This window comes from Sarcophilus harrisii, chromosome 2 (assembly GCF_902635505.1).
Source record: "Sarcophilus harrisii chromosome 2, mSarHar1.11, whole genome shotgun sequence".
NCBI classification, from domain to species: Eukaryota; Metazoa; Chordata; class Mammalia; order Dasyuromorphia; family Dasyuridae; genus Sarcophilus; species Sarcophilus harrisii.
Genome location: NC_045427.1, coordinates 381399917 through 381426264, shown reverse-complemented (window position 1 = coordinate 381426264; position 26348 = coordinate 381399917). Strand labels below are relative to the sequence as shown.

The 26348-nt window shown below is 31.7% G+C and overlaps 1 protein-coding gene across 5 annotated transcripts in view; it reads left to right on the top strand.

Annotated features, from left to right (window-relative positions):
- CSNK1A1 (casein kinase 1 alpha 1) overlaps nt 1–26348 on the top strand; it is a 54334-nt gene that overhangs the window by 17132 nt on the left and 10854 nt on the right. For 2 of the 5 annotated variants that reach the window (XM_031953497.1, XM_031953496.1), the window contains exons 3-10: nt 4578–4704; nt 7292–7390; nt 9775–9858; nt 14695–14834; nt 17627–17705; nt 20381–20455; nt 21934–22040; nt 24651–24799. In XM_031953497.1, coding sequence (XP_031809357.1) covers nt 4578–4704; nt 7292–7390; nt 9775–9858; nt 14695–14834; nt 17627–17705; nt 20381–20455; nt 21934–22040; nt 24651–24799 — 860 coding nt within the window. Of the gene's footprint in view, nt 1–4577; nt 4705–7291; nt 7391–9774; nt 9859–14694; nt 14835–17626; nt 17706–20380; nt 20456–21933; nt 22041–24650; nt 24805–26348 lie in introns of those variants that run through there. The other 3 variants (XM_031953500.1, XM_031953498.1, XM_031953501.1) reach the window with 3 other exon arrangements.

Here is a 26348-nt window from a genome sequence, read left to right as displayed (position 1 = left end):
TGTGATCCAAACTATTATGAACTATTTTTTATAGATGAAATAGAAATTGAGAAATGTCTCCAAGGTAATATAGGAATTTTTGTGTTGTTAAGAAAGGAAGGGAAAAGTCAACGTTATATATCTTACAGGTCATTTAGTCTAAACCCCCTTATGTATTTTTTTTTTCTTTTTTTATTTAATAGCCTTTTATTTACAGGATATATACATGGGTAACTTTACAGCATTAACAATTGCCAAACCTCTTGTTCCAATTTTTCACCTCTTACCCCCCCCCCCCCCCCACCCCCTCCCCTAAATGGCAGGATGACCAGTAGATGTTAAATATATTAAAATATAACTTAGATACACAATAGGTATACATGACCAAAACATTATTTTGCTGTACAAAAAGAATCAGACTCTGAATTATTGTACAATTAGCTTGTGAAGGAAATCAAAGATGCAGGTGTGCATAAATATAGGGATTGGGAATTCAATGTAATGGTTTTTAGTCATCTCCCAGAGTTCTTTTTCTGGGTATAGCTAGTTCAGTTCATTACTGCTCCATTAGAAATGATTTGTAAACCCCCTTATGTATTAAGAAGAAAACTGAGTCACGAAAATGTTTGCTAGTTTGACAGTATTGTGATTGATTCTTAAATTGTAAGGTAGGAAAGGTCAGTGACTAGATCAACATCTTGGAATCTAGGATCTTGAAGAGACTAGACATCAAATACAACCCCCTGATTTTTATAGATGAGAAGTAATATGTGGTTATAGATGAGTTTTGTGGGTAAAAGGAACAGAAAGGAGACCATTATTAAAGTTGGAGGTTTTTGTGCTTGGGAACTGAGAAATAAATTGTAGAGAATTGTGATTAGATTAGATAATTATAGCCATAGTTGTAAAATTATATGATAAAATGAGTTTTTAGGAAGATTAAGGTAGAATCAATCAGTGGGTCCTGTGGACTAATCTAAATCTTGAGATATTTCAAGGAAGAAGTGAAAACAATAAGTGGAAGTGAGTTGCTGAAATGTTTGGAATTGATGTGACTACCACAGAGGTATCTCCAAAACATTTTTTGGGCTCACCTAACCCATTTCTGACAACATTTTCAGTATAACCTTGAAAAAATTTCAACAGTAAAAATGAGCATTTCCCAATCGTGAGTATTCTGTACTGTCTTGTCTGTGACAAATTTCTTCCTTATAGCAATGGTTAGTTGTTTTTAATAGATCTTTAACTCAGCAATATTATAAGCATATAATCCCATGGAAGGCAGAAACATCCAATAAGGTATACAACAAAACATGCATAGCAGCAATTTTGAAAATGGCAACAATAACAAAAAATATTTACTGACAATACCATGGTAGAACAGTAGTGAATGAATGGAACAGAATACTAAAGAGGACTGACTACATTTGGAATAACTGGATTCTTATATCTATCACTTTTTACCTGTGATGTTGGACAAATCACAACACATGGCTTAAATTTGACTAGATGACTTTTGAAGTCCTTGCCAGCTGTAAATCTATCATCTAATAAAGGGACTGCATATACAATGACTAGGACAAACAAAAACATTAAAAAGCAGCAAAAATCAAATTAATTGCAATGCCAAATCTTAGTCATGAAAAATATGATCAAATGCATTTCTCAATTTTCCCTATGTTAGGTAAGATCTTTTTGCTTAATTTTGATTGTGGAATAGAAGAGATAGTGAAGACCTCAATTCTAACCCAGGCTCTAATCCAGGGTCTACCACTTACCGAATTCCCTAATGTACAGAATAGGGGTTGAATTAAAGGGCTTCTAAAATGCCTGTGGTATATAACACATAATTAGATGTGTCACTATAAGCAAGTCTCTTCACCTCTCTGAAACTCCATTTCAGGACTAAACTATCACAACTTTATAGTTAAAAGAGACTTTAGTAGTCCAATACTTTCATTTAACTTTAAATTCAGAGAGGTGAAGTGATTCACCTAAATCTGAATTCCTTTTTTGGCAAAATGGCTAAAATCTTGTCTAACCAAGCCCAGTTCCCTCTTATCACTTCAAAATAGTTAGAAATGTACCAAATAAATTAAAACACAATTGAAAGAGGAGACTAATAAACTACCACAATAAAAGCCTAGGGTAGGGGGAGCTCAGCTCATAGGGTTGTCAAGTTTAAATGCAAAGAGCTCTAGGTATCAGGTAAAGTCTGATTTGTAAAAAAAATTGTCTGGGAGAAAAAGTGTTTTCATATAACCCTATTTTATAGATGCAGAATTTGAGGGATAGATTAAATGACTACACTATTTTGGTTAAGGCATCATTAACAACTGAAGGTTGCGACCTCACCATTTCTTTCGATTCGTTTTCTATTTCTATTCTCCCTCCATACCTTTTTTTTCTTCTCCCCATCCTAAGCAGTTGACTATGGCTTGTCAATTCATACTCCATGTTTTCTATTTGTACATTACCAACGATATTTAAACCTCTCACTTGGACTTTTGTGGTAGCTTTCTTGTGGTGGGCTTGCCTCTATCACTCCCTTTCCTCATAAAGTGATATTCCTCAGGCTAAAATGATATTTGTAAAAAATAGATCTATTATGGCATTTCCTTGCTCAAAGGCTAAACCTCTTGCCTCTAGAATAAAATAGAATTTTTCTGATCTATATTTCTAGCTTTATTACCACATTCCTTTTTGTTATTTTATGTTCTAGCCTGGTTGAGTGTGGGGGACTGTGATTTGCCCTTTTTTGTCCGCATTGTCCCAATACTTTGATAGTATCTGATAGTTATTTTCAAATATTGAGAATTAACTCCTCTTCCATTCTTTCTCCCCTTAATAGAGATCAACCTATATTTGGAATCCATTTGATCATTAAGACATTCAAGCATCAATAATTTATTTGGATACTACTACTGTTTATGGTTCTAAGTGATATGGGGAAGTATAGGAAATTGGTCTTGCTTGTATGGCACTTATGTTCTAGCGTGGGAGGACATGGAATATTGAAAAAAGACAAATTTAGGATTTCTAGCTTCTATTTGATTGTATACTAAAATTTTAAATGATCAGCTAAGTCAACAAGTATTTGTATTTAATGCCTCCTTTGTCCCAGGCATTGTGCTAAGCAAAGGAGATTACAAAGAAAGGCAGAAACAGTTCCCTTCCTTTCAAGGAAGTAGCTCAAAATCAAATGGGGAAGACTAATAACATGTACATGTTATTTGTACATGTAACATGTACAAATGTTACATACTATAAACACATTGGAGATAATTTTTTATAAGGAATTTTGAACAGAACTTACCTTTAAAAGGTGTTTTCTAATAATAGGTTCTTAATGCTAACTCACTTAATTGAAATTCTGTACTTTTGAAGCAAAAAAAGAGCATAGTACCATTAAATATGTAAGCACAACTTAAAAACAAGGAAGTTAAAATACTGTCCATTAAAAGATTTTTTGGACTGCTAGTGCTTATAGAATCATGTGATTTAGAAAAAGGATTGAGGTAGACTTTGAAGATTTTAAAGGGTACTTTTGAAGAATTTTAGTAACCCTTTGCTTAGCAATATTCAACAATTTTGAAGTACCCACTTTTAGCTGTAAGAAGTTTCACCATAAGTATTTCCTTCTGTCTTGAATTTCCTTAAAATATTTACTTAGTAGGTTGTATGTCTACGGTCACCAAAAACTTATTGAGGAACTGCTTTGTTGCTGTGCATACACTGATCTTGATATATGAAATTAATAACAATTTGAAGAGTATATGAAATTGACAGTTTAGAAAGCAGATGTAGTAATTTCATAAAACATTTTTTGTAGGAGAATGTTTTAAACATCCATATTCTTTCATTGCATTTGTGTTTGATCTTGCATGAACTTGATTGGATGCCTATTTGGAATGATTCATTTAATTTAATATACAATAGTTCTTAATAATGTAATGGTGATACTGATATATAAGGATAATATTATTATGAATTTTCAAATGATTTTTATAGCATTTTATTTTTAAGAAATAATGATTGAACAAATAGACCAATTAAATTGGTTGGTTATGTCCTAATCAAAAACTGGGTTTAGAAGTGAATTAGAACAGTAGCTTAATAAGATTTCTTAGTTCTTGCTCAAGTATTTTTTATTTTATAAGTAATAGTGGGAAAAATGTTTCACTTGAAATCAGGATAGGGATTTAAATTCTATCTCAGATAATTAATTGCTATATGAGTGGGCAAATAACCTTTCAAAGTTTACCTCATGTGTAAATCAATATAAATCATGCATTTTTTCTTCTTGGCCTCACAGTGCTTAGGTGGAAAGTGTTTTTGCAAGCATTATCATGCTTGTGCTGTGTGTGTGTGTGTGGTGTGTGTGTGTGTGTGTGTGTAAATAAAAATGTGAGTAGTTGGTGGAAAAAAGCACAGGTTTCTGATGTTCTTTATATCCTGTTAGCTCTTTTTCATATGAGACATTTTTTAAAATAAAAGATGATTTCCTGAGGTTATGTAAATTAGTTTACATATCAACAATTAATGGGAAATTTTATATGATTTTTCATAATAAACATTTTTATATCTTTGTTTTGCAGGTGGTATGGTCAAGAAAAAGACTATAATGTTCTAGTCATGGATCTTCTTGGACCGAGTCTTGAAGACCTCTTCAATTTCTGTTCCCGCAGGTTCACAATGAAAACAGTACTTATGCTAGCTGACCAGGTATGTAAAGAAAAGCTATTACTAAAATTGACATAATAAAACAGTATTTAGCATAATTCTGCGATATTGGTAATTTGTACTTGTTATTAAAACAGAGTCTAGAAATTATGAGTGCACCAAAAGTCTTTATACAAATTTAAGCTGTTCTGTCAAACTTGCCATATTTTGAAAAAAAAAGAAACTACTATTTTTCATTCAGCAAATAATTTTTTCTTTTGTTAGGCTTGATAAGACTGACTCATATGTTTAGATAACTTTATCCTTCTTAGAGTAAGGTAAGAAGGTCCTTGGGTAAAAGCAGACTCTACTTTGCTATCATGATTCTGTAGCTTTCTGTCAGGTCAAGGAGTTAAGAGAAGGCAATATGATGTTATGTAGAAAACACTGTGTGGGAATTGAAATCTTGGAATCTTTCTGGGAATTGTCAGTTACTTGAAATATCTATTAAGTTTTTAAACATCAGAGTCATTCAGCTATAAATTTAGGATTTTGGGCTATACTGCTTCTGCCTTTAACATTATATGAGAATGATCTTTATTTGAGCTTCTTTCTTGCTAATCAGGTCTTTAAGGTTTTGGTTTGAGAGGGCCTAAATGTGGGAATGGCCCTTTTGAAATCAAAATTGAGATTACTTTTTGTCAGACTTCATTGAAATAAAATTTCCGGTTTTTTTCATAGATACATTTATTGCATTAATTGCATTAATAAAGAATAGGAAAAAGGAACACAATAGTTGATAGATTTACAAGTGATATGAGGGAAAGGAGTATCTTGGGGGGGGGGGAGTTAAACATTTATATAAAATGGCAAATTATAGAAAGATATTAGAGATAAGATTGGTACTTGAGTATAAAAATCAAAGATAGGAAAATATACTAAATATTCAGGGAGTATTGATGTTTTTTGGGAAATATAGTAAGAGTAAGAAGGAAATTGAGGGGATAATAAAAACTTTTGGTAGAACTTTGGAAAAGTTTATGTAAAGGAGAAGGAAACATTTCCTTAAGTCCAACTTTTATATCTTAAGAACTAATTTTTTTTTTACAGATTAAATTTTAATGAGTGTTTTTCAGAGCTATAGGATTTAGTGATAAATGTACATTTATAAACCACTTTATAGTTACACCTCTTTTTTAAAATTTGATCTTTATAACAGTCCTGTGAGAATAGCATAAAAATTGCAAATTTTTAAGTACAAAATTAATAGACTTGAAAAACAATGTAGAAATTAAAGTGCCATCACTATTTTTATATATTTAGAAGTGGAAGAGCAGAGAGGTTGAAATTGGCTCATGAAGTTAGAAGGAGGAAGAAAAGAGAACAAGCATTTATTAAATAAATGCCTGCTGTGCATGTGTAACAAATATTTCATTTGCTCAAAAGTAATATGTGGCAAAAGTTCAATAACTTCTGATACCAAGTTAGATGCTTTTTTTTATTATAATAGTCATTTTTCAAGAGTTCTTGTTAGGAACCTCTCAGAAGATTAAAAGTTATTTTTACATTGAGCTATCAAAATTTCTGGAAAGTCAGGAGCAGTATTTGTACTTTAGAAAGTCCTAAGTAAAATCATTATGATTATTGTTATTCCTTTATTAAGAATAAAAAATGAGGTAAATTATCTATAATTATAATTTGTCTACTCTTTGACTAACATGCTGAAAATTGGCATTTTAATGAACTGAACATGGTAGCATTTTTCTTCCTAAAAGTAAAAAAAAAGAGTATTACTCATATATAAATATAATCCTAGCTCATTGTACTCAATAGGTATTCATTAAAGACTTTTCATCATTTTTAGCCCTAATTTCAGAAGATATTTAAGTCAAAATTTAGGGGAGAGATTATGAGAGGGATATACCAGTTTTTAAACACAGAAAAAAATAAAAATTCTTTAGCAAGAAATAGGCGTTTGAAAAACAGAAGCCAAAATCATGAAAGAGGAAAGACCAAACAAATCCAGATAATAAAATAATGTATGTGTTTTATAATTCAATTAGCATTTATTGAGTTACTTATTGTATGTCAGAATGAGCAAAAACATGGAAACGGGAGATGGAAAGCCATATTAGGAATAGCCAGCACAATGTTTTGACTGGATAGGAGAGTATAAAAGAGGCACAAAATAATATATTCCTATATACCACCAACTATCTTTTTTTCCTTTAAGTATTTTCTCTTCCTTTTCACTTAAGATATTTAAAAAATTTTTCATAAGAATTAAAAGAATATGTGGTTTTTATGCAATAATCGTATGTGTGTGTGTGTATGTTCATTATGCCACAAAGAAATCCTTTAATGATCTTATCAACTGTTAATAGAAAAATACTAGCCATTAGTTCTGTTGGCATTTAATATACCATACTTTTAAGAACTCTTGGACTAGTGTGGTGACTTTTTTCAAAAATGTGTTTGGTTCCTTTATCTGTATAATTTTGTAAAATGCTGCTCTTATGACCTAAAAACGGTTGATGAAGGAGATGATGGGGGTATATCTTACAATGCTTATAAACTTTTTTGTCAAATGAACTTGTTTAAAACTAATATATTCTTTTTATTTTGACTCAGTTCTTTTTTCTTTTTCCAGATGATCAGTAGAATTGAATTTGTGCATACAAAGAATTTTATACACAGAGACATTAAACCAGATAATTTCCTAATGGGTATTGGGCGTCACTGTAATAAGGTTAGTCCGGTGTTCTTTGCATGAAAGAACAAAGCATCTCTCTAATTTCTGATAAAATTTCAACTTAAAAAAAATTCTTAGTACTTAAAATTGTTTGTAATCAATTTTGAGGATTGTGCCACAAAAACCAAATCACCTAACTCCTAACTTGTTAACTTTTCCAACTCCTTCAGCCAAGAAAGTTAGTTAGATCTCCTTATAGAAGATGTGTTAAACCTAAAAGTCCAAGTGCTCTATAAAGCTTCTAATTGCTTCTGTTGTTTCACTTTTGAACTATTGTGTCCAACATTCACATAATAGTGGAAGTCCCCATGTATTTTTGTGTTACAATTTGATATTAACTTCTTGGCTCTAACTTTTGGATATCTTGATATGTGTTTGTGCCAGCATTGATGCTATTGACCCACTTGTCACCAAAGCATTAAAGTTTGCTGACTGAGCATGGTTGGTAATGAGAAATTCTTTAGTCTTTAAATATTGGTTATGAGTGTCTTCCTTGAGCCTATTTCATAAGTAATAGACAATTTTATCCATGTTATACACTTGCCCAGGTGCTAAATTTGGGAGGGTTTTTTTTTTTTTTTTAAAGAAACTTTAGAAAAATGAAATTTATTATGTCATATAATCTTTCATATTTTGGGATTTCTGATAGCTATTGAACTTATGTGGTGAGTGGGTCTTAGTTAGTGATGCATGATTGCAGTCAAAAACTGTATAATCGTATAGAATTTTTCTCTTCAATGATTAGTTTTGTTGAGTGAATTGCTTAATTTACCGATTCAATGTTCAGCTCGGGCAGACAGGCAGCATTGGCAATGCACTAAGCATGCTGTGTTCTGATAGAAATTCTCAACTGCAGGACAACTGTACATTGATTTTTTTTTTTAAATTGGAAGCAAGATTCCCATTGTTTTGTTAAACCATCACAATGTTTGATATTTTTAAGCTCTAGCTGCAAATGTTTACCTTTGTTTGCCTGTATGAATGCCAACTTGGAGCATTAGACATGGAATTGGTTGCTAATGTGTGAGATGTCAGTGTCGGTCTGACTTAGTTTTATAGAATTAAATTTTTTTGGTTGAGAAACTGAGCTTTTTAACAGTATTCAAAAATCTACATGTAACTTGTTAAATCTTGCCCATTCCCAAGTTACATATTTTTTGACTTACTAGTTATTTTTTTTTTACTACAAATAAAACCAGGGTCTTAAAATGTCCTGGAAAAAAATCTGATAGTAATTTAATTGAAGGAAAAACTTAATTTTTTGGCAATTTTGTCGATTTCTCAATCTTTCCCTTATTTGGCCATTTCCCAATCCCCTTCCCTTCATTAACCTATCTTCATTAACTTGACCTTTATCCCTTTTAATACCCACTGTATGCAGTCATGCTGGGTTTGACATTGCAATACCTAGTTTTTACTTTAAATGGGAGTAATGGCCCAGAAAATGCTGCTTTGCATTTTAAGAAATAGTTTGTTAGTCATATAGATGTAATAGAAAGCCCAAATTACTCCCATGATGTTTTAAAAGTCCTGTCCTCTCATTTTGGAGGTCAGACATAAAAAGTATGAGAATTTGTCTTACACACTTTTAGAGAATCTGGCATAGAATTGCAATATTTTGTTTAAGTAAAAATCAAGCAACAGATATTGCTTTTAAATTTTACATTAAGAATTAATTCCTTTTAACAGTTTCCAAATATAAAGTAGTATTTTGTTTGTAGGCAATCTTATTTTTTTTACTGTTTACTATATTATAGTTAGTAATACCAGCTGAATAAAGACTGGATTCTGTGGTAATCTTGTTCCAGTAGTTTTTTTATTAATAGAAAAATTTGTGGTTTAAGTAAATGATTTTTTAACCAAATTTATTATTTGGAAAATTGTTATGAATGGATATTAAGGAGTCACTGCTCCTGTCTTTAAAAGGTGAATTTATTCACTTTTGCCAATAATCAGCCCTGCATGCTTATGAAAATAAACTTTAAGGTGACTAAATGCCTTCTACCTCTTCCTTACTGAAGATTTTTTCCCCTATATACTGTCTTGTGGGGGAAGGGCAGTTTGTGGTACAAAAGATTGCAAAGACTAAATTCCTTTTTTAAAATAGAGCCAAATGTCACCATTGCTATCCCTATTTACAGCAGTGGCACTATATAAAGTGACACTTAAAATTAAGTTTTTTCTAGGATTCAAATTTTCTTGAGCATGTGATTCTTCTCAATATTTGAAAAACTGAGAAGCTCCAGTGCTTGGTGGAAGAAGGATGGCATTTGGCTACCCTTTTCTTTCTCTGATGCCTCGGTGTTGCCTGTCTGCGCCGGCCATTGTTGCAATGTAAGCAATCCTGTTTGATGCACTGCCACCCTCTATTGTCTGTTTAGTGTTTAGAATCTCCAGTGGGGAAGAGGAAAAGAAGCATGACTGTTAGTACTTCTCAGGACCCATCTTTCTCAGGATTAAACCAGGTCTGAAACTGTCTCCTATTCCAACCTCAACCCCAAATTCATGTGCTTTTTTTGGTTTTATTTTTTGTTTTGTTTGATTTCTGGAGAATGTAGACCTTGCTCAAGCACCTCTTACGTTGGCATTATTCAGACATACTTGGCAAACATGTAACGTTACTAAGATATTTCCTTGTGGCTGTTGCTTAAACTATAAAGTTTAGAGAAAAGTATGTAAATAGGATTAATTTTAAATATCTAACATCTACCTACATGAGAAAATGCTGTTGTAATTCTCGTATCAAAAATTTAGAGTGCTATTTGGGTTGAATTTAAAGGAATAGCCCTGTTTATTTTATTAAAATAACATTTGGAATAATAGATCTTAATGCATGGGGGAACATAGCTTACCATAGCTGCATCTGAATACTTTGTTTCTGAAATTACTTCTGGAAAGCCCCCTTTGTCCCCTTTTCTAATCTTAATGAATTTCAGGTAAGTATATTTAAGTTTCAGCTCTTGGGCATTTGGTAAAACAATTGATCCTAGTTCTATATTCCTTTCTCTCTACTTTAGGAACTAAATGGCTGTTCAATACACTAAATGTTTTGGAACCAGGAACTTTGGTAAAAAAAAAAAAAAAAAAAAAAAAAAAAAGTACTACATTAGTATATCTCAGTGATACTAGTAACCAAACTTGATAGAATACTTTATAGGTGCAGAATGTTTCATATTGTGTGGTACAATTATTGCCCTTATTTTACAGGTGAGAAGTTGATTTAAAGAAGGGAAATTGGTTTGTAGGGAGAATAGTCAGATAGCTAAGAAAATAGTGGAGCAGGGTCTCAAATTTGAGTCTTTTGACTACAAGTCCAATATCCTTATGTTCTTATACTATGCTCTCACATCTCAATATATTTAGAATGTTCATAATTCTGATAAATGAGATGTGTTAAGATAAAAGTTGCCTATCTGATAGAATGCTAGAAAATAGGAGCTATAGTCTTTCTTGCATGTGCTACAAAATATCTTTTCATTGTTTATTAAAATAGCCTCCTTCATTAGATTTTTTTTCCATCAAAAAAAAAAAAGAACAAACTAAAAGTTGAATGGCTTTCATGTCATAAGATCATGCATGTACTTTTAAAAGGCTGCTTGAGAGTCTAAATACAATCAACTCTTTTTAGCTGCGCTGATGAAGAACATTGGCTGAAATATGGTTTCCCCTTTAATTCTTCCAGCCTAATGAATGAACATTAATAAACTTTCATTTAAGATTTTATTGTGTATTAAATGGACCCAATTAATCCCAAACTGAGCTTTTAATATTGCACTAAACTACTTTTTAGGTCAACTTTTCCTTTATATTCCTTTCTTGCCAAAGCAGAAACTCATAAGAAAAGTACTTGGTAAAAATCCATGAAATCGATTACTAGACATTTTTTCTTAAATATTTGTTACCTAAATGTTCCCCATTCATCAGCATAAATAATTAAGAGTTGAATTAAATTTTACAGATTTTCAGCATTTTTACTTTTTTAAATTAATTTGAAACTGTGTTTATATTTCCAACTGGATGAGCAAGAGAGATAAAATTTAGAAATAGTGGAACATGAAGTAATTTAACTTTAGATTTAAAATATGGCTATATATAATTGAGTTTGATCATGTTATTTTCTTCTGTTTATTGAAGTTGGACAAAATCTTGAAGAGAAAAGTGTATTTTTATTGAATGGAAAATTCCTCTCACAGAATGTTGTCATTTCTTTACCTTTATCTCGGGGATAACTTTTTAGAAAAAGATTTTTCAAAGCATATATACATTTTCCTTCTAGGCAATATGTAGAAACCTTTGGATAACTTTAATTGTCAAATGAGTGTAATTTTACATATGTAGGGTTATCCAAAGATAGCTTAAGATTCATTATTGATGATCTCCCTACCTGATTTATTTGATAATGTCTATTTTATTGAATCTCAAGAAAGACTTGCACCTAACAAATTATTTAGGATTTTAGAGCATTGTTTCATACTGGCGTGACCTTTTTTGGTCATTTGGTTTCTTAGAAACAGTTTGTTAGGTGAAATTGCATTGACATTTTGTACCATTTGTTTAAATAGGAGTTGTGTTTCTGGATGGAGGAGGACAGGATTTGGTAAAGTAAGAAGGATTGGAGAACTGGATAGACCTGAAATAATTAGATTAGTTGAGGCGATGGATTTAAGCAAGGTTTGTTAGATGGGTCTTTTGTGATTGGATGGATGTCAGTTTGGTTGGGATTTTATGACCATAAATTGAGCTTTTGTTATTGCTTTGAAAATATATTTCAAAGCAGTATCAGAGCAGTCATATGTGTTATATGTCTACAATGCCACACTATTTTGAATCACTGAATTATGTTGACATCACTAAAGTGAAGGTTAGAGACATGACATAATTTATATTTTGGGTCCCCCTTTTCTGGTTTGCCTTTTCTTCACTTAAAATAATTTTTTGTGTTCTATCCAGTTGTTTTCCCGGGACATTTTTCAGTAGTGAAAATAACAGGAAGTTTTTAAATTTACTTTGATTTTTGCTAGTGAAGTTGAAATTCAGTTATCTTAACCTGATGGTAGAGTTAGGTTAACTTATTTAGATGTTTAGGAAGATAGTGTATTTTCACTGAGAATATTCTCGTAACAAGTATAAGCTATGAAAAGATGTCCTGGTTTTTAATACTGATATTGGTTTTTAATAAAACTGTCAATTTGAAGATATTTTTCTCATCTGTCACAATGCATACAACTATTGTACTTAATACTTAGCTATATATATATCTTGACTATAAAATTGAATTATTGCTCCTCGTTTTCTCTTTTGGGGTACCGACTTGTGATTTTTTTAATCAGTGTAGAATTCTCCTAGTACACAGACTCCTACATCAGTGCAGCTCAACAGCTCTCTAAGAGGCATGGCTTCCCCTCTGGAATCTTCCTGATTCTAGCTCAGGGCTGGCCCTTTAGCAAGTACTTTCTGCTACTGCTTACTTGATATACTAGAGTATCAAAAGGAGCAGCTATATCAAATTTCAACTATGGAGGTTTGTTTTACGTTTCCTCATTCCTGATATGTTTCCCAGTGTTGATTTTGTGTTAAGGGGAATTTAAATTTTATTTATAGGTTATAAATACATACATACATACATACATACATAGTGTCATGCAATTTTAGTAGGGATGACTTTAAAAACAATCAAAACCAATACCTTCATTTTGTAAATAGAAGTAGAGAGAGAGAATATGAATGATGGTTCTTGATTCTTTTCCACATTGAATTTTATTTTGTGAACCGAAGTTAGAAATTATAGTTATCGTTTTTACTCAGGAATTCATTTTAAACTTGTTTAAATGTTTTGAGTCATCTGTCTGTTTTCATATGAAGAAAAATCTTTTATGTTAGTGTTGATCTTACTTTTTTAATATTTGATGCATTTAGGATCCTTTACCATAAAGAAAGTATAAATCTTATCTTATTTGGAAAGCTTTGAATACCCAATTATATCTTAATAAGAACATCAGTTAGTTTGTTAGTAAAACAAAGGAAACATGTAATTCCATTTACTGTGAGTCTGATTTTTGCCATTCTCAGTAGTTCAGAACACAGCCACATTTGACCTCTTACTAACCTAACCAATCTCCTATGTTTTATGTTATAAAAGAGCTCACTAAAAATATCCTGACTTCATAAATTCATAGGAATCAAATTGTTAATTTTATTTTTTATACTTCTTACAAGATTTGATGATAAACTACTTTTCAAGTCAAATGAAAATTAGAAATAGGGAGAAAATAACAGAAAGGAAAAAGGCATAACTAAAAAGCTGATACAAGCACTGTTTTATTCCTAAAGATACTATTTTATTATAAAACCATAAATAATGTTTGTTATAATACTGAATTATCATGAAAAGCTTAAATTATATTCAGAAGACTAAAAACAAATGTATTTTAGATTTTAATCCAAAATAGTGTCTTAAGATTTCAAGAATACTTAGAAATTCTAGATACTACGTTAAGTGAGGCAGGACTATCCATTTGAGGTTCTGTGAGAACAATTAGTGAGTTTTATTCCTCAGTTAAATTCCAAAATAGTTTTTACAAACCTTTTAGTGTTTAGTTCATTTAGTCTCTTGGTTAACTTTAGCTTATTTTCAATGCTTAGCTAAATTGTTGTTAGAAATTAAGCCAACTTAATATATAGGCATTTAACTTACTGATTTAAATGCATAATGTCACCCTGAATTAGTCAGTGTGATGCATGATTCTAAAGAAGAGCTATAAATTTTATTTGCAACTATGTTTTTCATTTATGTAAAGCTTTTAAACGTATAATTATTTCAGATCAGATTTTGGGCATGTTGAGCAGTATATGGCCATAATAGGTAGAATAGGACTTTGTTGATTAAAAAATACCATGTGAAATTAATGAGATCTTAAAAAATAATATTTTAGTTATGGTTTCATGGCATTATGGAAATTAGCATGTCAGTGGTGTGCTTCTCTCCCCCCCCCCCCCCCCCCCCCCCCCCCCCCCCCCCCCCCCCCCCCCCCCCCCCCCCCCCCCCCTTTAATAAAAGAAGAGACTACATGCCTAAATATATTTAAGGGTGAATGAACTTGGCATGCTGAATAGTGCAAATGACAAAATGCTTGAGCTAGTTATGTTTTTATTTATTGGTTTATTGGTGAAGGATAGTAAAAATAAGTCTTTATTTTGAAATGTTTGCATCAAAATAAGGGTGACCATTTGATGAATGAGAAGAAAAGATTTGAAGTGTAAAGTGTTTATAAACCTAACTTGTCTCCATTTCTTTTTTAAAGTTATTCCTTATTGACTTTGGTTTGGCCAAAAAGTACAGAGACAACAGAACAAGACAACATATACCATACAGAGAAGATAAAAATCTCACTGGCACTGCCCGGTATGCCAGCATCAATGCACACCTTGGCATCGAGCAGAGGTAATTATGAAAGTTGACTATACTTCCCAGACATTTTACACAGTAGCCATTTCTGAAGTTTTGAGCAATTTAATGTTTTCATGTGAGGATATCCTTTGCAGATAATTTGAATTAAATTTAGTCTTTACTACTGTTTGAATTTTGGAGTCCTATCCCGTACTAAATCTGTGATAATATGAATTCTTAAAATAATATATTTTTTTCTACTGCCATTTGTCTTAATGTGTGATTTTGTATGTTTTAAAATTAGAAAGGAAATATATCCTCATTATTTTTAAGGAGGAAAATGTAATGCTGGCCAAAGTAGGTGGTGGGAAGTAGTGGGAGAACAGCATATAAGCAACTCTTTAGAGTATTTGACAATGGAAACTGAATAGAGGCAATATTTACAGAGAGGAATTGACCTTTGATATATTTATAGTTGTAGATGTATAACTTTTATAATTCTTAAGTGTTTACATGTCATTAGATCTTCACAACCTCCTCTGCCCTACCAGTTGCCTACCAGTTTTCTTATTTGTAATTTATTTTACATTTAATATGAAATAAAATTATGCCATTTGATTAGTATCTAATGAGCTTCTTTTCTATAATTCTATATAATTTCTGTAATTCACTACATCTTAGTAGTGAGATATTGATATGACTCAATATTTAGTTAAGTGTGGCATAGTGGATTAAACACTGATTTTGAAGTCTTGAAAACTTGAATTCAAATTATATCTTAAATACTTAGAAACCTAGGGAAGTCATGTAACCTCTCTTTGTCTCAGTTTTGTCATCTGTAAAATAACTTCTTTATGGTCCTTCTATCTTGACTGATCATTCTGTGGTAATAAATAATTTATTTAAAAAATTCTAAACTTAAGTCACTCAGTAGTCTAGTCTAAGTATTATAATTTGTGGTATGATAGAATCTCAGTTGTCAAGGACCATAGAGGCTATCCTGATTCACACCTGAACAATAATTCTTTCTAGAAGATAGCTGAAAATTCAAGCGAGAAAGAGTTTAATACCTCCTAAGGCATCCAGTGCTACTTTTAGATAGCTTTAATTATTAGGAAGTTCTGCTTTACACTAAATATGCCTCTTTCTGTAGGGAGCAAGCAGAATACAATTTGTTCCCTTTGCCATATGATAGTCCTTGAAATACTTGAAGATAGCTGCCATGTATCATTTAAGTTTCTTAATGTCTCCAATCCCTTTAAGCTCTTTTTCTTGGACTTAATTTTAGGACTCTTTGTTGACCTTCTTTTTCTATTCACCATCTTGTCAGCATTCTTTCTGATATGCCTAGAACTAAATACAATACTTCTTTAGTGTTCTGAACTACAGGCAGTATTATTTATCATTTCCCTATTTCTGGAAATTACTCTTCTGGTTGGGAGCCTTTAGATTTCCTTAATTTAGCTATCCATCATAATTGTTCATTGTGTTTATTGTCCATCAAAACTCCAAAGATGATTCTACATAAACTCTTGTCTAGCCACAATTTTTTAATATGGTACTTTTGAAGTAGATTTTTTGTGTGTGTGTGTATGTGTAAACTAAGTACAAATTTTAATACATGCCTTTTAAAATCACATTTTAACAGATCCTAACTAGTGTTTTACCTAGCCTGTTATCTTTTTAGATCTTGAATCTTTTATTTAGGATGTTAGCAATTCTTTCCTCCTTTATCTAATGTTGTCTGCCTTTATTGGTCATTTCTTTTTTTCTGGCCAGATTCAGGAAGTCTTTTATGAGAAAACTGCAGTTTGAATCTTGTTTTATAACTTATGGAAAGCTGCTATGGCTTGCTTTTGGCATACACCTAATTTCTCAGAAGTTAGGCTTGATTCTGAATTATTCTGGGTTTTCTTAATTCTGAATTAGATTCTTAAATATTACCCCATGCTGTCTTTCCTTGAAACTTTGGGACTTTTCCAAATTATCAATAAAAATGTGAATTTGCACAAGGCCAGTATACATATGACTGAGACATGACACTTGAGATTAACTTTCAGATTGACATTGAATCATTAATAATGAATTTTTGAGTCTGCCCATTCAACTGATTCTTTTCCACTGCATGTATTGTTAATTAAGTCTATATCTTACTATTTTCTCATACAAAAGAATGAGAAACTCTGTCAAATGTCAAATGTATTATATTATGTGATTATTTTTGTCTTAAGTCATTTTTAAAACTGTGGCACTTTATGTGCTTTTGCTATGCACATAAAAGTGTTTTATTTTGTTAATCTATACGTATGAACTTAAAGCACATTTGAAGATTTTTTTTTAACTTGTAATAAGGTTTTTGTCATTTGGTGAAGATTATGCTTCAAAATTCAAATACACTGAGATGATTTTGTTAGATTGTGATTACTTAGGAATGTTTTAGAAGCATTTAGAACATTCTAGATACTGTTAGCTTAAAAACCTTAATTTGTGCTTTTTATCCTGCTGTACTATTGATCACACTGAAATTTCAATTTTACTGTGTTCCTGCAAAGCTTTCAGAATTGCTGTGGTACTTAATGCCTCTGTTTTCAACAGAATTGTTTGTCTAAATTGTTTTGCTTTTCCTTAAAGTCACATCAATCATTGTGAAAGTTTGATGATTCATTGACTAATAAAATTTCCTTCATTTAAAATCTAGTCATTTGTTTAAAAAACAACTTGGTATGAACTTTTCTTTCATATTTTTGGATTTCTTTGATGGTTTATCCTGTCAATTCACAGACATTCTTTTAAAAATAGTATGTGTGTGTAAATATATTCCTAAAATTCTTTCTCCTCTTCTTCAGTCGTCGTGATGATATGGAGTCTCTAGGATATGTGTTGATGTATTTTAATAGGACCAGCCTGCCCTGGCAAGGATTAAAGGTATGTCATATTCCTGCTAGGCAGGGATTTTTTTTTTTTTAGTTATGAATTTTTTCTCCCTCTCCCTTCCCCAAGACAGCAAATAATCTGATATAGGTTATATATGTATATTCATTTTAAATAGATTTCCACATATTAGTCATGTGAAAGAAAAATCAGAACAAATGGAAAAAAATACGAAAAAGAAAAAGCAAACCAAAAAAAAAAGGTGAGAATAGTATGCTTCAGTCCTCATTTTGTCTCCATAGTTCTATCTCTGGATGCAAATGGCATTTTCATCCCCGGGTATATTGGAATTGTCTTGCTAAGTCTGTCATAGTTAATCATCACATAATCTATAATCTTGCTATTAATGTGCACAGTATTCTCCTGGTTCTGCTCACTTTACCCAACACAGTTCATGAAAGTTTTTCCAGGCTTTTCTGATCATCCTGCTGATCATTTTTTATAGAATGATACTATTCTATTACATTCATATACCATAACTTACTCAGCTATTTTCCCCAGTTGATGGCTGTCCACTCAATTTCTATTTCCTTAGGCAGGTTACATTTTAATTTAATTGACTTCTTTTGCAATATTATGTATTTTAGTTTATGCATTTTAAGATATTTTGAAGAATTCATAGGTTGTAGCAGACTGTTAGTGGGGTCCATGACAACAACAAAAGATTAATAACTCCTGTACCATAAGGATTTATAGCAAAGGACCATAGATTAAATCTGTTTTAATTAACTTTTTTGGGGAAAAGTAAAAGAATTCTGGAGCGTTAGGTTGTTAGGGATTCTCAGGACATTGAAGCTTACTTGTCTTAGTGGTAGTTGCTGCTGCTGGTAGCAAGGACGGAAAGACTTTTTTCTATAACAGTCCCTTTTTTGTTATCTGAGTGGATTCAGACTCAGTGTGTCCTGGGTTATTTCTACTAGCATCTAAAGAGATGTAATGGCAGAGCTTTAAGCTACCTAGCCCATACTATTTTTGTATGCATCTGCTTTGGGTGATGCTCTCACCTGTTGCAAATTGCCAAGCACGCTTTCCTCAAGTTATTCTTGAACTATAAGTGAATGAGACTGAGTTGGAAATAAGAGTTTGAGGTCTGAGAGATGGTGCTGTTTTCAGGGATGTTGGACTCTTCCTGCACAAATGGGGCTCCTCCAACACTTCTCTTCCCACTTCCCATGCTCAGTTTAATCAGAGATCCAGCCAGAAACTTATGACTTTTTCATTGGTAGATTATATACTCTCTAATTGTTGCTTCATTTGCATGGGAGTGGGAGCTGAATTTATCTCTTTGGCACTTTACAATTTACAAATGGAATTTTTAGATTTTTATATTATGTGTGTATGTGTATACATGCACATATAACACATAATTTATATGGATTGTTATATATTAAACATGTTTATATGTTTAATTTATTTAATGTTGTTATTACATTTAACCCTCATAGCAACATAAGTAGGTGTTATTTTATAGATGAAAAAATTCTGGTCCAGAGAGCCAAGTTATATCTGCAACACATTCTAGTAAACAAGTTATATCTGCAACACATCTAGTAAATGATTGAGCTGAAACTTGACCTAATATGTTTTATACTATTAGCACATTATTCTTTCCACTCTGCCATAATGACTTTTTTAAAGTGTTAAGTCTGTTGTCATATGAACAATAAACATATTTTTTGTGTAAAGGAAAGTTGGAAGCATTTCTTTTAGTGTAAACACATCCTTAGAAATGTATTGTTTTATATTAGTTTAAGACGAGTAGTGAGCATTGAGAAAACCTTTCTTCTAGTTTTGATTTTTTTTTTCCTATCAAAAATTTATTTTCTTGTATTGGAAAGAGAGTGTTTTGCTTTGTTAATAAAACATTAGACAAGATTAAATTACACTAAATTAGAACCATTATTTAATTGTGGTCCTTCTACTCCCAGTGTTTTTTGGAGGTATGTCTGTAAAAATCGTGTGTGTGTGTGTGTGTGTGTGAAAAATTTTTGTAACTACCATCAGAGAGTTACATAGAATAATGAGGGGATGAAAGAGATTTAATCAAGGATTAAAAATCCAATATTGGTAGGAAACAAGACTCTATCTCAAGTCTTGCCAGCACTCTATCTACTATCTCTATGTTTCTCGTACTTAATCTGGCAGGGTAGAGAAGGAAATTAACCACAGTCTGTAATATTGTTCTCCCATAGTATGAGTCAGTTCAGCTATTACAGAGAGACTGTACTGACCCATGAGAGTGAGTTCCCCATGGAAAATTCAGCTGTACCATTTGTTAGTGTCATGGTATATTTATATGAAAGTCTTTATGAGTAATTTTTCTGACTGGAACAGCAGACTTTCATAACTGGGGGACTTAATGATAACTGTGGTCCACAAATCTACTAATGTAGCTCTCCTCTAGATTTTGCCAGATTTGCTCTTTGACAACTGGCACAAGTATATTCCTGAAAATTTTCAGATTTGTATAACCTGCCAGAATAGAGATCCTTTTAGGAATACTTTTGAGAACTCAGGATTGATAAAATATAAATTTCAAAACAAAATAAGCCAGTAGGCTAAAATGTTCTGAACTTTACATTTATTTCATTAGCTTTTTTCCCCCTATCCCTGTGACTGTCCTTTGTTTAATCTATTACTGACTATATTGTGTTTCTTGTATTCCATAGGCTGCAACAAAAAAACAAAAGTATGAAAAGATTAGTGAAAAGAAGATGTCCACTCCTGTTGAAGTTTTATGTAAGGTGAGAGGTTGTAACTAATTTATTTAATTGATTAGCAGTCAAAGAAAGGCAATTTGTGACAATCATTAAAACTTGAATGTGTTATTGGGATGGACCTTTATGAACTTGTTTTATGCAAATGCCATGGTATTTTAATTGACTTCTCAGTGAATTGGCCAAAAGTGGGTGGTATTTTAAGGTAGTCCATTATGTCAACATATTTTAGTCTGTTTGGATTAATTCCTTGTGTGATATAATAGAAAAAATTTCATATTAAATAGTTAAAAATGGACATGGAGAAAAAAAAGGTATAAAAGTAAGCTTTTCTAATAGGATTCTCCAAAACAATGTATAATTTAATTCAAAAAGAAAAGATATATAGTGTATTTATATTGGGAGGTAGAGTTATCAGAAGAAGAAAGAAATGAATGATAGACACAGTAAAGAATAGGAGTAGACGGAAAGTCTATTGATTTCTGTATACTTTTGAAGGAATTAAAACTCATTTTATTTGAAAGGAGTGAGATTAGCTTAGGGGGAAAACACCTTATTAAATATCTCATCACACATTTTATATAGTAAGAATAGGTAAATAATTTGTGTGTAATGTAAAAGTTGCCTGAAATACTAACAAGTTTTGTGTAACTACTGTATATCTTTGATTCCGGGAAATATAAGGTATGATATATGCCTTAAAGGAATTAATATTCTGTTAGGAAATAGACCTAATACATATTTGTGGTGTTTGTATTTCTGCAGGTATTATGGTCTTGGGGTTCTAAATTAACAAGTTGTCTCTGAAATTGAAAAGTGTCTAAAGAAGTAAAATTATTTTACATATCTCCACTTTTCCTTTCCTACGATGGAAAGGCAGTTATTCCACATATTGTATGCTTCTAAATATCCAGAATTTTTCTCTTAAAGGAATTTATTAAGGGAAGACTTTGAAGGTAGGCAAACAATTGGACAGAAAGGTAAGGTAAAAATGGATTAGGACAGGGAATAAGTGTTTGCTTTGTGCCCATTTTCTATCTCAGCTCCTGTATCATCAAAGCTAAAGAATCAAATTCTTTGTAGTATTTATGGCAATGTGCCAGTTACTTCCAACAAGCATTTTATTTCTTTTAGTTACTTAAAAAAGAACACTTTTCAAAATCCTAGGTAGAAGGGGAAGATATTTATCATATTAGAAGCATTAACGTTATAGCTAATTTGCTTTAAAATTATGTGTATAAATATATTTTAGCAGTGGGTTACTGCTCATGAGGATAGGAAGTTTTCTGCCATTGAGCAATAAGTAGTATTAAAGAGTAAACAAAGAAACATGATACTGGTTACACAATGTAGGCAAACCAAGTTTTAGAGTAGTTACTTTTCATTTTCAGACTTTGAAATAGTAAACATCCTACTTAATTGTTATTAAATCACATATGAATGTTTTCTGTTAAAACATGCAGTATGTTTCTTTGACTCACTTATTTTTATTTTTGATCTTATAGGGGTTTCCAGCAGAATTTGCCATGTATCTAAACTATTGTCGTGGACTACGTTTTGAAGAAGCACCAGATTATATGTATCTGAGGCAACTATTTCGTATTCTTTTCAGGTCAGTTTTAAAATTGTTTAAGACTTCCCATCCAAATTACATCATATTCAACCTTTCATTTTACTTACACTATACTATGGCAGAATGAAAGAGAAATTATCTGAGTCTGTAAGATGAATGTATTTACATCTGTAGTTGATCTTTCAGAAAGTTATGATGTCACATATAAAGAACTTTGTAAACCTTAAAACTATTTAAATAGTGATAATGATGATTCCTGAAGCTTTTGTAGGAAACCTTTTGAGAAAATATAGATTCCATAGAAAATTGAGAAGGCAGTAAAGAATAGTAGTCCATAGGATTGGCACACAGGACATTTGATTTATAATCCTATTTATTAGTTACTGACACTGGGCAAATTGTCCTCTTAAATATCTGTCCCACATCTATCATTAGACTACTGTTGATATTATTTGGGATTACTGTGAAAATGTTATTAACCATAAAGCCTTTTACTAATATGTTGATTGCAAATGATACACATGGAGTTAGAACTTTAAGGTCTTTTGCTGGATTATATTATAATAGACTTTTATCGAATGAAAAGGGGGAGGACAGACTTTTCTAGGTAAGCAGCATTGAATTTTGAACCTAGCTGTATGTATTAAGATGGTAACCAGCATCATTTGTTAGCTTAGAGGGAAGACCTACTGCTACCATAATTGTAAAATTCTTAGCACAGTGCCTGGCACATAATAAGCATTATGTAAATGTTGGTTATTGTTATTAGTGTTACTAAGCATACAAAATTAACAATTTTGATAAATTATTAACGTTGCTAAGCGTTCAGTATTATCATACTAAAGACTTCCAAATGTTTATTTGGATTCTGTTGGCTACTTTTACTTTTTCTCAAGGGTATGAGACTTGAAGTTAGAATATGTTTCAAATTTGAAACAAATCGACTCTGCTATCAAAGACAAACTGCTCATAGAGCTAAAGAATCGTAGGTCTGAAGGTTTTCCCTTTTTTTTTCCCTCTCCCAGGAACATCCCTATAGTCCTTAGGTCTTTATCTGAGCCAAGCATTGATTATATTCCTGTTCTTAATATTCTCTTCTTTTTATACTTTTATCATGCCAACTTGGTTTTCCATCTTAAAATGAAGAGGGATTGTGTGTTTTCACAGTCACTGGTTAGATGTAACTTGATAAAAACAGGATCACCACCATGTGAATGATTTCATCTCTTAACTACCTCATGACAAAATTTAGGCTTAGTTGGTTTACTTAGCCTTTATCTCAGCATGAGTTTGAGGTTTGATCTACAGATTTTTTTACTCTTGTTTTTTAATGTTTAAAAGTAATATAAGATACACCTTGGAGATATTTGGAGTGGCTTTCCCTACACAAATTTTTTTTTTTAATTGCTCTCAAGTATGTCTTAAGGTATAGGAATTTAGGAGCGAATAGTAGCCTAACTGTCCCTTAATCATAGAGAAAATGTTTTTTTGGCTGATGTTGCTTGTTTCTCTCATAAACCTTTAACTCCATGTTGGATGTGTTCCCAAGCAATACAGACATCTTCCTCTTTTCTATAAACATAGTTTATAATTATTTTTTGTGGGATGCAGCTATGGTGTAATCACTGCACTTGGAATTATAATTATAATAGCTGAGTTTAAAAAGTCCTTCTGCTACAATTCACTAGCTTTGTGACATTAAAATTATTTCAAGCTTCCTTTTACTCATCCGTAAATTAGATTTAAATATCCATACTACCTACCTCACTCACACTCTTCTAATTACAAAAAATATATTAAGCATTTCATAAATTAGGTGCTATGTAAATGCTAGCTGTTGTTACTACTTTGCTTTAAAAGAAAAAAAAAGGCCACATCTTTTTGATTTATCAGTCTTATAATTGGAAACACTTGTTTTGATTCATTGCTACTTTCATTAATTCCTCCCACAGTAAGTAGTTCAGTATTGAATGATATTTTGTCCAGGATTATTGGGGTACTGTTATATATTACCAACTTTGATCTTTTGATACACTAGTATATATATACTTCCAAATTTATGCTTTAAAATATGTATACATGTGCAATTATATGCTTATGTATTTACATATAAATTCACAAATAGCACTTTCAGGGCTTAGGGGATTATCATTTGAGGGGTTTTTTGGGGAGGGAAAAGTATAGAAAGTTAATCTCTGTACTTTAGTAAGACATAAAAAAAATACTTGTAGGAATACTTTAATCTCACTCCTCTTATATCTAAAGAGAAGATGAGATTACTAAACTAGTTTTGAATTAATTTACACTAAGCAAAAAACAAACAAAAACCCGATTCTTCTGTTAAGATTTTTTTACTTTAATTAATTTAAAAATTTAAAAATTATTTTCAGTTCCAACTTCTCTCTTTTTCCGTCCTTCCCCCATTCATTGAGAAGACAAGAAGTCACGCTAAACATATTTCTGAATTAGCTATCTAGGGAATAGGGAAGGCAAGAAAAGGAAAGGAAAACAGGCTGTGGTATGCTCTTGAGAACATTAGTTCTCTATATGGAGATGTATAGTGAAGACATAGATTATGAATTGTCTGAATTTGTTGGTATTTGAGTATAACACTTACCAGGTGTAAAGAAAATTGTTTTTCTCCTCTAGGACTCTGAACCACCAGTATGACTACACATTTGATTGGACAATGTTAAAGCAGAAAGCAGCCCAACAGGCAGCCTCTTCCAGTGGGCAGGGTCAGCAGGCCCAAACCCCCACAGGCAAGCAAACTGACAAAACCAAGAGTAACATGAAAGGTTAGTAGCCAAGAACCAAGTGACGTTACAGGGAAAAAATTTGAACACACAATTTGGGTCAGTCAGTAATTTATAACAGTGTTAGATCAAGGAGGTGGTTTAAAATACACACACACATTTGGCTCTTGATTTAAAAAAAAAAAAAATCAGACGTCCTTGGAAAATTTGACTACTAACTTTAAACCCAAAATGTCCTTGTTCATATATATATGTATATATATATATGTGTTTGTATGTGTATCCATATATATGTATATATATATATATTTTCATATATATGTGTGTATATTTATATCATTTCTCTTGGGATGTTGGGTCATTTTTAACAATTGCATCTTTTTTACTCGTGCATTAACCCCCTTTCCAAACAAGAACCATGATTTGGTGTTGGGAATGTGATCAATGAATTATTCTATCCAAAATCCTAGACCTAACACTTGTTGGGTTATCTCCCCTCCCTCCCCCCTTTAGAAATAGATTTGGTTAGCCATTGTATTTTCAAACTAACAGTGTTAAGATTTTTTTTCTTTGCATGACAATGTGGCAGTAAATATAGAAAAATATGGATATGATTTTTGTTTCATTTAGGTGAGTGGCAATACTAGGAATGCTCATACTCATGAGTATGCCTCTTAGTTGCGAAGAATTTTACTGAATTAACTACTTAAAAAATAGAGGAGTTGAGTTATATGTATGCTTTTACATAATTTACACTAGTTATCTTATTTTCTTAATTCCAAACATCTAAGGAATTTCAGCTTAAGGGTTTTAGGGAAAATAAGTTACTCGGGTTATAGTATAGAGATTCATTGTTCATTTTCTTTATGTTAAGAGCTTGCAACTTGAAGATACCTATTTTCATGGGGTAAGGGCTGCTGCATAACTGGTGTCTTCTCTCTTTACCTACTACTTTATTTTAAGGGAGTTGAGGTTTTATGGCAATTTGTATTCATTATATCAGTTGCCTTGAGACCCCACTTTCTTTATGCATTCTTTTTTCCTTGGGAGCGTACTGGAAATTTTGTGACAATCCTGGAAATGGTGATGGTATTTGATTTTTTAGTTTGTAATGTCTATTATTGTATGGATATAAAATTGTATGGATTATAGTCTACAGTTTGCACTTGGTCTGTAGTCTGATTAAAAATTTTAAAAACAACTTTCAAGTCATAAGATAAAAGGTCTTAATTCTGAGTTAGTTTCAGAAGCCATAATTTACTGGTGTATCCTCATCTCAAAAAGATTATCTTCAATGTATATGACAAATTTGTAATGAAATTATCAAAGAAAAGTAGTGAGGGGGGATGGTAAACAAAAAGTTCAAGCCAATTTAAAACAGGAGAGAAAAATGTTAGCAGCATTTTAAAAAGAATTTTGTCCTCCTCCTCCCCTCCCCCAAGCTAGATTTGAGTTGGTCTTTCTGTGACATCAAAAATGACTCCTGAATTTGAACTTTGTAGGTATTAGAGAATCCATAGTAAAATCAGGACATATTACTTAATGGACCAAAAATAGGTTTCTGAGAAAAAGAGAGGAGAAACCAAATATG